At 43.9% G+C, this 16804-nt stretch overlaps 1 protein-coding gene across 1 annotated transcript in view; it reads left to right on the top strand.

Annotated features, from left to right (window-relative positions):
* Window positions 1–929: 929 nt before the first annotated feature.
* sart3 (spliceosome associated factor 3, U4/U6 recycling protein) overlaps window positions 930–16804 on the top strand; it is a 31754-nt gene continuing 15879 nt past the window's right edge. The window contains exons 1-7 of the mRNA XM_055655654.1: window positions 930–1151; window positions 2412–2598; window positions 4053–4179; window positions 4525–4629; window positions 9685–9869; window positions 10972–11077; window positions 12455–12579. Of these exons, the coding sequence (XP_055511629.1) occupies window positions 1030–1151; window positions 2412–2598; window positions 4053–4179; window positions 4525–4629; window positions 9685–9869; window positions 10972–11077; window positions 12455–12579 (957 nt within the window). The 5' untranslated portion in view covers window positions 930–1029. The remainder of the gene's footprint in view (window positions 1152–2411; window positions 2599–4052; window positions 4180–4524; window positions 4630–9684; window positions 9870–10971; window positions 11078–12454; window positions 12580–16804) is intronic.

Raw genomic sequence — 16804 nt, 5'->3', positions numbered from 1 at the left:
AAGCCGAGTCTATCCAGTCTTTATTCATATGAAAGTCCTGCCATCCCAGGAATCAGTCTGGTGAACCTTCTCTGTACTCCCTCTATGGCAAGAATGTCTTCCCTCAGATTAGGAGACCAAAACTGTACGCAATACTCCAGGTGTGCTCACCAAGACCCTGTACAACTGCAGTAGAACCTCCCTGCTCTTATACTCAATTCACATTTTAAACTTTAATAAATCCTTTTTCCACTTTTCATGCCTGCGTCTTCTTCATCACAATGGGAACCTAATGGGCAGGAATGGATACTCTGTGGGAGAGCCACTAAGAGCAAAGATCCTATAGCGGAGCAAGATGGACCACTCGTGCGAAAAACACGTAGTACGGTCATGGGCAGATTCATGGGTAATTATAGGACCCATTTCCTTAACCAGCTTCCGTCCATCCAGTATCTTTGACAGCAAGATCCTATAGGAGGTACACAAAAATGCTGGAGAAACTCAGCGGGTGCAGCAACATCTATGGAGCGAAGGAAATAGTCAACGTTTCGGGCCGAAACCCTTCTTCTTTCAACACGAAACGTTGCCTATTTCCTTCGCTCCATAGATGCTGCTGCACCCGCTGAGTTTCTCCAGCATTTTTGTCTACCTTCGATTTTCCAGCATCTGCAGTTCCTTCTTAAACAAAATCCTATAGGATCTTTGCGTAACAGTGTGGTGACCTCACAAACATGGCGACTGTTGACACACGTCTTACCAGCAATGAGGTCGAAACACGTCATTGTTATCCGTCAAATTAATGAAAGACCAGTTAAAAAAAAAAACAGCCGCGTGACTATGGCGTTTTTAGTAGTCTTTCTTATCGCCTTATTTTCTTCGTCGTAATAAATAGTCGGCTGGGCACACGTTCTGTCGAATTGCACGTATCTTTCCTTATTTTCAAGCTTTGGTTAAAGTAGAGTGTCAGGGTGGTAAGATGTGGTCCGGGGGTGGGAGATTGTTGTGATTTGGATCTGGCGCCGCCGGCTCTCCCCCCGCGTAGGCCCCGCGATGGCGAGCGAGGCCGCGGAGCCGCCGATGGAACCCGGGGATAAAGATAGAGACAGAGCCGGGCCCGGGGATAAAGACAGAGACAGAGCCGGGCCCGGGGATAAAGATAGAGACAGAGCCGGGCCCGGGGATAAAGACAGAGACAGAGCCGGGCCCGGGGATAAAGATAGAGTCAGAGCCGGGCCCGGGGATAAAGATAGAGACAGAGCCGGGCCCGGGGATAAAGATAGAGACAGAGCTGGGCCCGGGGATAAAGACAGAGACAGAGCGGGGCCGGGGGATAAAGATAGAGTCAGAGCCGGGCCCGGGGATAAAGATAGAGACAGAGCTGGGCCCGGGGATAAAGATAGAGACAGAGCCGGGCCCGGGGATAAAGACAGAGACAGAGCCGGGCCCGGGGATAAAGATAGAGACAGAGCTGGGCCCGGGGATAAAGATAGAGACAGAGCTGGGCCCGGGGATAAAGACAGAGACAGAGCCGGGCCCGGGGATAAAGATAGAGTCAGAGCCGGGCCCGGGGATAAAGATAGAGACAGAGCCGGGCCCGGGGATAAAGATAGAGACAGAGCCGGGCCCGGGGATAAAGATAGAGACAGAGCCGGGCCCGGGGATAAAGATAGAGACAGAGCCGGGCCCGGGGATAAAGATAGAGACAGAGCCGGGCCCGGGGATAAAGATAGAGACAGAGCCGGGCCCGGGGATAAAGATAGAGACAGAGCCGGGCCCGGGGATAAAGACAGAGACAGAGCCGGGCCCGGGGATAAAGATAGAGACAGAGCCGGGCCCGGGGATAAAGATAGAGACAGAGCCGGGCCCGGGGATAAAGATAGAGACAGAGCCGGGCCCGGGGATAAAGATAGAGACAGAGCCGGGCCCGGGGATAAAGATAGAGACAGAGCCGGGCCCGGGGATAAAGATAGAGACAGAGCCGGGCCCGGGGATAAAGATAGAGACAGAGCCGGGCCCGGGGATAAAGATAGAGACAGAGCCGGGCCCGGGGATAAAGATAGAGACAGAGCCGGGCCCGGGGATAAAGATAGAGACAGAGCCGGGCCCGGGGATAAAGATAGAGACAGAGCCGGGCCCGGGGATAAAGATAGAGACAGAGCCGGGCCCGGGGATAAAGATAGAGACAGAGCCGGGCCCGGGGACAAGGATAGAGACAGAGCCGGGCCCGGGGACAAGGATAGAGACAGAGCCGGGCCCGGGGACAAGGATAGAGACAGAGCCGGGCCCGGGGACAAGGATAGAGACAGAGCCGGGCCCGGGGGCAAGGGCAGGGACGGGGCCAAGGCTGGGGGCAGGGACAGGGCTGGGGATGAGATGGAGCCCGGGGATAAAGATAGAGACAGAGCCGGGCCCGGGGGCAAGGACAGGGGCAGGGACAGGGCTGGGGACAGCTCGGGGGACGAGGAGGAGATGGAGCCCGGGGACGAGGAGATGGGGGCTGGGGACGGCGCTGGGGACGGGGATGAAGCTGAGGCCGACTCCGGCTCGGGGGAGGAGATGGACGACTCTTCGGATGACGAGCAAGAAAACGAGGCGGAAATCCAGCGGTTGGAGGAACAGGTGCGACGTGTGGCGGGAGATCGAGCAGAGGGATGGGGGAATGGGGATCGAGTGGTTATCATGTCCCCGACCCCGCCGCCCTCCTCGGGGAGCAGGTTGTCACCGGCAGGGGGAACATCAAGCACAAAACACCTCCTTACACCAGGCACCCGAGATAATCCGCAACCCCCTCTAGCACCGTCCTCTGACACATTTCCTAGAGCGTCAGGGAATGAACCTCTTGGCCAGGCTTCATCACCGAGAGGGAGCAGGCGGTTGTGACTCAGCGGGGGGGGAGGAATGGTGAGGCGGGAGGAGGAGGAGTAGTAGGGGGGGGGGGGGGGCAGGAGGAGTAAAGGGGGAGAGGAGGGAGTTGGGGGAGGAGGATGAGTGAGGGAGGAGGGCAAAGGGAAAGTGGGGAGGGAGGGGGTAGGGGTGAAGCCTGGCCAAGGGGTTCCTTTGCTGGCACTGCAGATGTCAGAAACACGCAATTGCAGATACTGGTTTACAAAAAAAGACCCAAAGTAACTCAGCGGGTCAGGCAGAACGTGGACAGGTGACGTTTAAGGTTGGTGCCCTTCTACAGATGTTGGAAGTAAAAGCAAAAGAGTAGAGGAAATTGCATCAAAGCACAATAATCTGTTGGCACATCGGTCAGTGGATTTTGCAGTATCTGTGGAGAACATGGATAGGTGATGTTTCAGGTTGGGACCTTCTGACCCAACACAAAACATTGCGTATCCATGTTCTCCAGTGATGTTGCCAGATGTGCTGAGTTGCACAAATTTTTCTTGTCAACAGTTGATGACTCGTTGTAATAAATGAGATGGGTGATGAGACAAACACAAATTCGTTTTTTTTTAAAATTGCAATAATTTGCAATATTGAATTGCAATATTTGCTGTTGAACTTTAAAAAGTGGTGGAAAGATTTTCTAGAGATCCTGAAAAATAGATAAGGCGTAGGTGAGATGTGTTGAAGATATTTCAAAGATATTTTGTTTTCATGTGATCCTCTGATAAATCATTTTCGGTAGCTTATCTTCAACGAGGATAGACTTACTTCAGTGGGGTCAGTAACTAGTCACCAGAGCTCTGCTTAAATTGGCATTCTATTAATTTTTTATGCAATACAATTCTGCAATAGCAAGGAGCCTGTTGGTCATTAATTGCTATTGCCAATTAGTTCAGTGTTTCAGAAGGCCAGCAACTCTGCATTTGTGCTTGCTTGTTGGACATTGCGTGGGTCTTTAGGCTCTTTACTGACTTTTGCATATTCCTGCGAGAAATAAGAGATAAATGTCATCTTTCCATAATTTTATATCTTGCTCATGCACCACAATTAATTTGAAGTCTGTGCATTCATTGTTAATCGTGTATTGCACTATTAAATAAAATGACACACATGACCATAATTAGGCAGACACTGGTGGGTATAATTGGCAAGGTGCTGATGTTGATTTGTACTACTTTAAGCTTTCCATTAGTGCCTACGACTACAATTGCCACATCGATTTAATTAAACTGCTACGTCAGGAGGGAGAACTGGTGAAATTGCGATGTGCTCGGCAGAAGATGAGTGAACTTTTTCCGCTTACAGAAGGTAAGATTATTATTGCAAATATATTGAAAGCTGAGTCATGTGAGATTTTAAAGTGAACCATACTTTATAACATATTTAAACCAGATTGGTATCCAGAAGTTGCAATCAATTAGCTTCAACATGGTCTCTGAAGCAGATTTTATAATTTATCAATTCCCAATATTGTTTTCTGGATTGTGTGTATCTCTGAATCTGATTTGCTATTGTAGTTTTAACTTATTCTTTATATTGATTTAATGTAGCCAAATACTACTGTTGTAACATGAATTAATTTTCTTTGAGATTATTGGGCTTTGCTGGATTGGATGTATTGAGAACATAAGCAAATGTGATGTTTATTTACAGAACTTTGGCTGGACTGGTTGAAAGATGAGATTCGAATGGCAGAAAAGCCACATGACAGGGAGAAAGTTTATGAACTGTTTGAGAAGGCCATCAAAGACTATATTTGTAAGTTGCTCTGCTTGTTGTATTTTAGCTACATCTACAGTTCACACCAAAGAGCAATCACAAGTTTCTCTGATTAAGCCATCAATCTGGTGGCACTGTACTAGGTCCTCCAGGCAACTAGGTTAAATCCTGACCCCGTACTGTCTATGTGGAGTTTGTATCTCCTCTTCACAGTCGTGTGGGTTTCCCCCAAGTACTCCAGTTTCGTCTCACTTCCCAAAGATGTGCTGATTTGTTGATTGACAACTGTAAATTGCCCCTTAGTTGTAGGATAAGTGTCAAAATAATCAAAGGGGTCCTGATGGGAAGAGGGAATAAGTTTCAGGGGTCACAGAGGAATGGGACTATTAGAATTGCTTTGCTGGGAGCCAACATAAATTTGGCGGGGCCACCTTCTGTCTCAAGTTAAAACTAGCTCTAACCTTAAGCTAGCTCTAATCTGCTGAGCAGAGATTTTCCTCAGTGGAAAAGAAAGGAGATTTTAGGGTTGATAGAGTTGTTTTCATTTTAGTACTTTCTGGTCACAGTACACGAGTCGCAGCAAAGCGTTGTATTTACTGTTAAAATGAGACTGCCTGAAAATAACTCTTGTCTGTTGAATTAACCTAACTTTAAATATATGTGCTTACCAATTGGGAAATGTCCATTTTGTTTAGAGCAGATAAATAACTTATGTAGAGAGGAACTGCAGATGCTGGTTTAAACTGAAGCATAGACCCAAAATGTTGGAGTAACTCAGCAGATCAGGCAGCATCTCTGGAGAAAATGAATAAATGACGTTTCGGGCCGAGACCCTTCTTCTTAAGACTTTTCTTCATAATTTGATGTAATAATGTCACTGTATACTAAGTAATCCCGAGTAAGAGATTCATTCCAACCACCTAGCGTCCACCTTGGCAGCACGGTGGCGCAGTTGTAGAGATGCTGCCTTACAGTGCCAGAGACCCGGGTTCAATCCTGATTATGGGTGTTATCCGTATGGATTTTGTTCGTTCTCCCTGTGACCGCATCGGTTTTCTCCAGGAGCTCTGGTTTCCTCCCACACTCCAGAGACTTGACATATTTGTAGGCAAATTGGCTTTGGTAAAATTGTAAATTGTCCCTAATGTGTAGGATAGAGTTAGTGTACGGGGATCGCTGGACAGCATTGACTCGGGCTGAAGGACCTGTCTCCATGCTGTATCTCTAAGCCTAGTGGTCACTATGTGAGGCTACGAGTTGTTTTCAAATACAAAGTTGTAGTTTAACAGCTATAAATGTATTTTTGTTACCGCAAGCCAAAAATACCAAAGGCTGTTTGTTATATTGTTTAATACAGTATCATAGGTGATGATAGCAATTGCTGGTCAATTTCAATGAACTCCTGCAGTGTAACTAGCGCCCTGTGTTCTTAGAGGTAGTGGTGTCTGATGACTATGGTGACGCTCCGTTTGCTAATACGGAAATCGGTTATACAGAGGTCCGCAATAACAAAGGTGGACTGTATGTACCGAAATACAATGAGAAGCTATTTGTTTACAATCCAGGCCAATCATACCATCCATGAGTGCATCAAATCAATATAAAAGAGAACATGAATGAAACAGAATGTCGACCATAGTGTTACAACTACAGAGAGTGCGGATAAGAAGTAGTACAAGAAGCGCATCGAGGTAGATTGAAAGATCATGAATTCTACACTAACATATGAGAGGTCTGTTCAAGAATCTGATAACAGCAGGAAAGAAGCTGCTCCTGAATCTAGTGGTACATTCTTTCAAGCTCTTGAATCTTCTGCCCGACAGGAGAGGGGAGAAGAGCGAGTAACCGGGGTGAAAATGTTTCTTGATTATTTTGCTGCTTTCTCGAGGCTGCGTGAGGTGTAGACGAGGTCAATGGGAAGGGGAGCGGATTGCGTGATAGACTGGACTACATTCACTGCTCTGTAGTTTCCTGTGGTTTTGTGCATCTTTATAAATTGGTAAGAGTCGCTGGACACATGCCAAATTCCTTCGCCACCCGAGTAAGCTGAGGCGTTGTGTGCTTTCTCGGCTGTATCAGTGTGGTTGAACCAGGATAAGATGTCGGTGACGCTTGCACCCTAGAAACTTGAAGTTCTAGACCGTCTCCACTTCAGCGCTGTTGATGCAGGCAGGAGAGGGCGTGTACTCCATGCCACTCCTCACAGTTGATGGCAACCTCCTTTGGTTTGCTGACATTGAGGGAGACGTCATTGCCTTAACACTGTGCCATTAAGCTCTTTATCTCCTTAATATACTCTGTTTCGTCATCATTTCAGATCTGGCTCACTAAGATTATGCTATCTGCAAACTTGTAAATGGGAGTTGGAGTGGTATTTGGTCGCACAGTCATGAGCGCATAGGGAATATAGTGAGGGGCTGCGTACAAATCCTTGGGAACCCCCCCCCCCCCCCCCCATGTTGAGAATTATAGTGGAGGATGTTTTGTCGCCTATCCTGGCTGATTGTGGTCTATGAGTCAGGAAATCGAGGATCCAGTTGCAGTGCTGAGTCCCAGCTCCAGGTGTATAGAGACGATAGACAGTGTGTGTAGGAAGCAACTGCAGATGCTGGTTTACACCGAAGATGCACACAAAATGCTGGAGTAACTCGGCAGGTCAGGCAGCATCTCTGGAGAAAAGGAATAGGTGATTTGGGTCGAGACCCGTCTTCAGACTGAGGGTCGGGGGAGAGGGAAACTAGTGGTATGAAAAGGTACAGAACAAATCGGAGCTGGCATCGATGACCCAAGAGCCCACCATGGTCCATTATTGGCTGTGGAGGAAGAGATGTGAGCAGTGAATCTAGTGGGATGACTAGAGCGGGGGAGGGACAGAGAGAGAGGGAATGCAAGGGTTACTTGAAATGAGAGAATCAATAGTCATACCGCTGTGTTGTAAGCTGCCCAAATGAAATATGAGGTACAGTTCCTCCAATTTGCATGTGGCATCACTCTGACAGTGGAGGAGGCCCAGGACAGAAAGGTCATGAAGGGAATGGGAGGGGGTATAGCAACTGGGAGATTGTGTAGGTCTAGCTAGGTAGCCAGTGAAACAATCACCCAGTCTTCTCACTGGTACATAGGAGTCCACACCGAGAACAACGGATACAGTGGATGGGGTTGGAGAGATGAGTTTGGTTGCAATTATGGTGTTGAAGGCAGAGCGATTGTAAATAGATACGAGTCTGATGAGGCCGTCCTTCTTATCCAGATGTTCCAGGAATGAATGTGGGATCAGGAGCTTCCCTTTGTACAATGATGCTGTTAAAGATGAACTGTATTCTTTCCTCTTATGTTTGACCTTCCAAAATGCATACCTCACACTTGCGTGGAATAAACAGCATCTGCCTCAGACCTGGACTTTAACAGAGAGTTGATCTCAGTTAAGAGAATTCATCATCTGATTCTGCTCGGGAAACACTCAGATTAATTTATTTGGCATGCAGTCCACTGCACATTTACAGGCCAAGTCTCTGACAGCAGTGGCAGATTCAATTGGTTAGACTGCTGATCCTTAAATATGGATCATTCCATCGACTCCAAGCAGCCACAAAGTAGTTAATCTGTTCCCCTAACTGTATTGCTGTTCCAGACCATCAAGCTTCAGTTTTTGCTTGTTTAGTTTAGAGATACAGTGCGGAAACAGGCCCTTCGGCCCAACTATACCAAGCCTATTTACCTACATACCTGTACGTCTTTGGAGTGTGGGAGGAAATCGAAGATCTCAGAGAAAGCCCACGCGGTCACGGGGAGAATGTACAAACTCTGTACGGACAGCACCCGTTGCTGGGATCAAACCCGGGTCTCAGGCGCTGCAAGTGCTGTAAGGCAGCAACTCTACCGCTGCGCCACCCTGCCGTCCCATTGGGAGGGAGAACAGCAGGATGGTTAGGTTTGTCAACATGCGGGTGGGGGATGGGGCGGTAGGTGTCTTTGATAATTGGGAAAACAGTGGTCGAGGTTGTTTGGACCTCTGGTGGGACAGGAGACATTTTAAAAGTATTGTAGTAGCACACCCTTGATGTTGGCCTGGTTGAAGTCCCCGTTATGAAGAGGGGGTCTCTCAATTTCAAGGCTATTGGTAACGGTGTATAGTTCATCCAGCATAAGCTTTGCATCTACATGGGGTGCGGTGTAAACTGCTGTGAGTGGAGCTGAAGTAAGTTCCTGCTGTTAGTAATAAGAACAGCACTTCACTCTAGTAGATCGATTGTAATCATGTAGACACAAAAAGCTGGAGTAGGGTCTGAAGAAAGGTCTCGACCCGAAACAAAACCCATTCCTTCTCTCCCAGAGATGCTGCCTGGCCTGCTGAGTTACTACAGCTTTTTGTGTCTATCTTTAGATTAAACCAGCATCTGCAGTTCCTTCCTACACAATTGTAATCATGTATTGCCTTTCTGCTGACTGGTTAGCACGTCACAAAAGCTTTTCACTGTACTTCAGTGCACGTGCCAATAAACAAAATGAACTAAATACTCAGGATATGAAAGAATACCTTGGGATATCAGTGTGCAGCGGTTCAATGCCTTTTCTATACTTCCTTTCTGCAGTTTTAACATGTTTAAATAAATGGGTTTATATTGCTGTTAAAAACCTATTAAGACTTTCTGAACAATGAGGCTGCAACACAATCTGAAGAAGGGTTTCGGTCCGAAACGTTGCCTATTTCCTTCGCTCAATAGATGCTGCTGTACCCGCTGAGTTTCTCCAGCTTTTTTGTGTACCTTACATAATTTTAGGAGCTATTTATGGCACATTGTTCCACTATAGAATTAGAAGTGAAGAGGTTTTAGGATCTGACCTAAGAGACCATCAGTGTATTATTACCAAAATGAAGCTTCTGAGTTGAAAACAATGTGTGCTCCATCTGAAGTGAACAATTCACGTAGATACCAGCTAGAAAGCAGGTTTTCTGTATGAGTAGTGTTGTAATGGAATAATCCCCCTGTTGTAAACAGCTAGTATCTACCAAGATTTGACTATAAGAATGCATATGCTATTTCTTGCTTTGTTTTGATATAAATTAATATTAATAAATAATTTTAAATACAGGTCCTGAGATATGGCTGGAATATGCACAGTACTCCATTGGTGGGATTGGCTTGCAGGGTGGTATCGAGCGAGCTCGTGGGATATTTGATCGAGCTTTAACTGCTGTTGGATTGCATATGACAAAAGGAGTTGCAATCTGGGAGGCCTTTCGAGAATTTGAAAATGCGATTTTAGGAACGATGCAGGTAAATAAATGGAACCCTCCAGGCCAGGTAACATCCCCGCAAATCATTTTTGCACACTTTCCAGTTTAATGGCAGGGAACCAGAATTGAACATAGTATAATAAATGTGGCCCTACCAGCGGCTTGTGCAGCTGTAACATGACATCCCAACTTCTGTGCTCAATACTTTGGCCGATTAATACATGCATACCAGACGGCATCTTCACCGTGTTCATGGAACTATGTACCTGTCTCCGTCCCCCTGAGTGTCTCTGTTCTCCAACAGTCCCCACGCCCTACCTTGTATTTACCTTGCATACAATTTGCCTTGTAAATTGTATTACAATAAACTAAACTCATACTCAATCTGAATTAAACTCCATTTGCCATTCCTCCACCATTGGTCTAGTTTCAGTAATTTTGTTAGCTAGGTAATTGTGTTGAATTTTCTTTTAATGAAGAAAATGTATCCAGGCATGTACACAATCTTTCCACCCATCATCCGCGCTGAAACTTTAGCCAATGTCTCGAAGTAAGGCTTTTTAAACAGAACTATGGATGTAGTAATGTTTTGTTGTATCCATTGCATCTTCCAGTTAATAAGAGTTTGTAGATTTAGAGTGAACAATATTAAAACGAGCAGTAATAGTTGTGCTTATCTTTGAAAGTTAAATAAAACGGTAAATATTCTTGTGTCACATCATCCTGTTCTGGCTTGCCTTTAGCTGCATGCTACAACTGCACAAAATTAAACCAGTTAGGCTACTGTTAAACTGTAGAATTCCAGTCCCCGCCTCACAGGAAAGACCTAATAGTTCTTGAGTGGTTGCATATACCAGGGGATTATAATCAAAAGAGAGAATGATGAGGCTGGAGTTATTCTCTTTGAGGAAAGAGCATTGATTATGCCTTTGAAGTGACGATATGTCGCAAGTAGAATGCACAATCTTCTGGAAAAATGTCAAATTTGGAAATGTCATCCCATTTAAAGTAAAATATTAACTTGTTTACCAGCATTTCAAATGTTGAAGGATTGCACTATGCTGGAATGTTCAATTCAGTTCTTCATTTTTAAATCCAGCAATTGCCAGTCTAATGGTCTGAATTTTCTTTCCCTCTGACAGGCTTTACCTGGCACCATTGTCACTCCTGATCAGCAGGAAGCGACGAATAAGCAACTTGATCGAGTACATGTGCTCTTCAAGAGGCAGCTGGCTATCCCTTTGCTTGGTAAAGTGTTTTGAGTTTTTTTGTTTTTAGAGATACAACGTGGAAACGGGGCCTTCGACCCACTGGGTCCACGGCGACCAGCGATTACTCGTACACTAGTTTTATCTACACACTAGGGCCAATTTACAAAGCCAATTATCCTACATGCCTGCACGTCTTCGGAGTGTGGGAGGAACACCGAGCACCCTGAGAAAATCCACGCAATCACAGGTCAGGATTGAACCTAGATCTCTGGCGCTGTAAGGCAACAACTCTACCTCTGTGCCATTGTACCGCCCTGTTCTATGTAGATAAATGTGCATCCATGGATACATGAACATCAGGTGGATGTTGCTTTGTTAGTGTGCCTATTGGCCAGGTAGCTATAAATCTTTCATATTTGGAACATGAACTTAAATTTCACAACCATAAACTAGGGGTACAGGTGGACTGTTTGGCCCCCGTGCCTGCTCCTCCTCCGTTCATTATGATCATGGTTGATCATGGATCTCAATGCCATTTCCCACTATGTCCTCAAAACTCTTGATTTTCTTTTTGCAGTCCAGAAAGTTATCCATCCACTTCTTAAATATTTGCAAATTGACCTATATCTGTGGAAGTAAATCGCCTGTTTATCATCCTGTAATCTTGAATTTGTTTAAAAAGAAGCTCCTGTAATCTAGGATATGGATATCTGCAAGGTTTCTACTATACAGTTCCATCAAGACTGCCTGGTACTGTAACTTCAGCCAGTAAAAGGCAGCCATGACCATTTGTATTCTTTCTCTTACTGCCACACGAAAGCATTTGTATTAATACACCTCTGCAAAGGACTAAGCAACATTGTTGAGAGTAATGCTGAAGTGTTGTCTATGCATCTAGCTGGATCCCAGGTTAAAATCATAAGCATGAAACGGCCCTTCGGCCCAACTTGCCTATGCCGACCAATATGCCCCATCTACACTAGTCCCACCTGCCCACTTTTGGCCCCTTTCCCTCTAAATCTTTCCTATCCATGTTCCTGTCCACCTGTATTAAAGATTGTTGTTCTTTTTTGTTAAAGTGTGTATTAATTATTCCAAACGAAAACATCCTGATTTTTTTTTTTTGTCTCTATTAAATCATACAGCACAAGGAGAATATTTATTCTGTTATGCTCGTGATGGCTCTTTTACAGAAAATAAATTGTACTTTATTTCAACACCCTTCTCAATATGTATCCATGACCAGGTTGTTTGTTGAAACATTTTAAGCATCTTAAATGTTCTTTTTGAAGTTTAAGCATCTTACACTATGTTTGCAAATAGAGCTTTTAAGATTCCACTGCTGAGTGTAGTAGCATTAGCTGTGTTTATTTCACCCTTGCTTACTTCTGGCTGTCTATGATGCTCTGAATAGACATGGAGTCCACATATGCTGAATATGAGGAATGGGCGGATGAGGTGCTTAATGAATCAGTGAAACAATTCTACAAGAAGGCCTTGCAGCAAATGGAAAAGCGCAAACCCTTTGAAGAAGCCCTGGTATGAATTGGACCTTGGTTATATTAGCTTTTAAGTTCTATAATGTAAATGTGTTCTCAGCTGGTTCCTTTCAAAAATGTATTATTTTTTTAAATGCTATTTAAAAACATTGATACTAAATAATCAAACTACAGAAAGCTTGCATTGGATGGAAATTAGAGTTACTCCAACATACAGTGGAGGTTTGCATCTCACTGGCAAAATGGTTAGAATCTTATTTGATTAGAAGAATATTATCTGACAAGGTTCATGTACTGCTCCTGATGAGTGGTAGAAGTGCATCCAAACCATTTATTCCTTCCCTGGCAAAACAAAAATAAAACTGCTGATATTCAAATCTGAAACTTAAACCCAAATGCTGATAGAACTCAGCCAGTCGAGCAGCACGTGTGGAAAGAAAAACCAGTTAACGTTTCAGGCCAGGGACGTTTCTGCAGACTAGTTTCCCTCATTCCCTCATATGTAAGTTGCCTTCATTTGAGAACCATTTTTTTAGGTTGGGTTATTATAGATGTCACTTCACCATTAAAAAAAAAAAAAAAAAAAAAAAAAAAAAAAAAAAAGGTGAGAGGTAGACTGAAGCATTTTTGATCAACAAGCCTAACTTCAAAGAAGGGGCTCGACCTGAAACATCACTGATCCATGATCTCCACAGATGCTGCATCACACACTGAGCTACTCTAGTACTTTGTGTCCTTTTGAGCTTAATGTCACTGGGGTTTGTAATTAAGGAACAGGTGAATGAACACAATTCTTTTTTTCTGTGCTGCGAGTTTTGCATTGATTTGTAGCTGACAAACTGGATTGATTTTTATGAAATATTCACGGTTGGCAGGGGGAATACTTATTGATGTTAGTTACATGAACTTTGAGAGGAGATTTGTTAAATTCCCTTACAAGAGACTGTTATTTAAAGATAATGCTTATATAATTGAAAATGTGTATGATTTTGGCTGGAACGATAGAATTCCAGGATGACTGATGGACCAGCAGTGAATAGGATAGGACGAGAATAATGGTCTAATTGAAGGACGTGTGTTGGGCTGCAATCGCAGTATTTCTAAACTACTGAGATGAAGAGATGTAATGTATATATTGGTAATGACATAAAGATAGTTAACACTTTCAATTACGCACTAGGAAGCATTAAATTATAGTGAGTAAAATACATTTAAGTGTTTGGGCAAAATTATGGTACTTGGATTTTAATGCAGGCAGATGTAAGATGCATCTGAATTGCAGGGTGGAGGATATCTGTGCATTCATTTTTTTTCTGTAGATAGACACAAAATGCTGGAGTAACTCAGCGGGTCAGACAGCATCTCTGGAGAAAATGGATGGGTGGTGTTTCAGGTCAGAACTGTTCTTCAGACTAGATTATCTTCTGTGCCTGTCTGTGACATTTGATGAATCAAAAAGGCCTTTTAATCTTTGGAGAATAGAGTGCAAATTATTATAATTATGCGACAGCTGTATTTTGATGGAAAGTACCTTGAGGAGCAAAGATCGGTTCTATCAATCAAACCTTAAGAAGGGTACTTTGGAGCTCAGCATAAATTTACAAGAATACTACCCAGATCCCATGTATTAAGTTATGACGTGGAATCTCACATTAGTATGTATTCCCTAAAATTTGGATGATTATCTCCCAATTTGGATGAACATCTAAAGTTTCCTAGATATTAAAGTAAGCTGATAATATAGAACTTCAAGTAGCCCTTGCTTTTTCTCCCCCTCTCTCCATCCCCTTCCCAGTTTTCCTGCCAGTCTGACTGTCTCCGACTACATTTTATCTCTGTCCCGCCCCCTCCCCTGACATTAGCCTGAAGAGAGTCTCGATCCGAAACGTCACCCATTCCTTCTCTCCAGAGATGCTGCCTGCCCCTCTGAGTTACTCGAGCAGTTTGTGTCTACCTTCAATATAGAACCTTTCACTGATTTGAAAGCCTTGGACTAAAGGATATTATCTACACATGAGAATCAGGCCTCAAGGGGTGATTTTAAGAAGCTTATCTAAATGCAGAGTAATTGAAAGTAATTTCAAATGTTCTTCCACAAATGGCAATTGTTGCTACTTTAATTTGAAACCTAAATGGGATATTATGATTAATAGGTATTAAAAGAGATGGGGGAAATATATGGAATTATGTCATAAATTTGTCGTGATCTCAATGAATCATGACTAATTTATCAAGAGCTAAGTTGCCTAACTCCCTTTCTTATATTCTAGGGATTGCTCTAGTTTACTAACCATGTGAATATTAGAGATCCAGTGATGTGGATCGCAGTGTGTGGCTGTATATCTCTGGTCATTCTCAGGCAGAAAGTTCTTGACCGTTGCATATGTGAGTGACATTTCATCAGAGGTACTCCTCATTAGGGAATGCAAGGTGGATTTTGCATTATCAAGTCTGTTTAGATCAGCCTGTGACAGTTGCAAGATCGAATTACTTCCCCATTTTCCTTTTGCTTTGGGAATTGGGGTAAAATTACCTGGTTCGTTTATTTTTGTATTCCTGGCGCTGATTTTTAAAAACACAGCTGGACTATTGTTCCCATTGCACACATTTGATTTTCTGTTCTAATCTGCCAATTGATTTTCTGTTAGATACTTTTATAGCCATGATTGCAGAATAGTTTCTACTTTTAGGAAGTAGATGATGAGCATATTAATGTGATTACTGCTTGCACGTGATAAGCACTGATGAATTGGTTGTAACAAAACATATCTTGCTTTTTGAAAATATAGGAATTAAAATGGAAAATGCTGGCAACTCTCAGCAGGTCAGGCTGCATCTAAGAGTTAACCTTTCAGGATGAAGACCCACATCTGATCTGGGGCAAGGAAGTTGGTTTGAATTTGTAGGGAGGGTGGGGGATGGATGGGAAGGACAGGCAATATCCCTGATGAAATAAGGACAGGGTCGCTGTGATGATAATGAAACCATCAAATTGGAAGTCTCGAACCTGAAACATCACCCATTCCTTTTCTCCAGAGATGCTGCCTGCCCTGCTGAGTTACTCCAACATTTTGTGTCTATCTTCCATCAAATTGGAAGGTGAAGAAGGGCAGTTAGAAACAGAGAGAACACAAACAAAAGAATATTAAAAGCTGTGGCATGTAGGAGATGCTATGATCAATAATATTGACTCGGGCTATCTAGTGGAGGGTGTAAAACGGAGTCAATATTATAGATGCATGACCTACAGAAGTACTGGCCAGTTCTCCCTGAAAGTGGCAATGCATGTTGATAGAGTGGTAAAGAAGGCATTTGGTATTGGTGACGTTTCAGAGATGTCACCTATTCCTTTTCTCCAGAGATGCTGTCTGACTTGCTGAGTTACTCCAGTTTCTTGTATCTTCTATTTAAACCAGCATCTGCAGTTCCTTCCTACACAAGGCATTTGGTATATTTACCTTCATTGGTCGAAACATTCAGTATAAGGTTCACAAAGTTTTGCAGCTTTGTAAGACTTGCTTAGGCCACATTTGTAGTTCTGATTGCCCCATTAAAGGAAGAATGTGCAGGCTTTGGAGAGGGTGCAGGAGAGGTTTACCAGAACACTGCCTGGATGAGAGGGTATTAACTATAAGGAGAAATTGGACAAACTTGGATTGATTTCTCTGGAACATTGGAGGCTGATGAAGACCTGATAGAAGTACAGTAACGGACTCCTTTATAACATTGATGCGGCTGTTGTTGTGGCTCATGTTACATGGTGCCCGAATGTGCCTGTCGGCAGCGATGGCCTGAAGAAAGTGCTGGCCCCAGGGGCTATAACGTGAGCCGAAAGAACAACCTCGTTAAAGGACTACATGGTGGGTGAAGACTAGCTCGCTGGTGCGGACCACTAGCATTGGCACCTAGTTTTAAGGTGAAACAACACCGTGCTGGAGTAACTCAGCAGACTGAATCAGTCTGAAGAATGGTCCAAACTTCACCTATCCATGTTCGCCAGAGACGCTGCCTGACCCGCTGAGTTACCCCAGCACTTTGGGTCCTTTTGTGTATTAACCATCACTTGCAGTTCCTTGTTTCAACTACATACAATGAATATCCCTTACTCGGTTATAGTGGACAATCGGCAACAATGAACACCAATCTAGATTGGTAGAAATGCAAAAAAATAATGCTGCTTTACCAGCAGGGACTGTTTGGGAAGAGAAGAGGTAAAGGAAATGAGGACATCATATTTCCTGAATAAATGTTGCTTATTCTTTTAC

This window comes from Leucoraja erinacea, chromosome 25 (assembly GCF_028641065.1).
Source record: "Leucoraja erinacea ecotype New England chromosome 25, Leri_hhj_1, whole genome shotgun sequence".
NCBI lineage: Eukaryota > Metazoa > Chordata > Chondrichthyes > Rajiformes > Rajidae > Leucoraja > Leucoraja erinaceus.
Note: the sequence above shows the minus strand (reverse complement) of the source record. Positions and strands in the feature narration are given on the sequence as shown.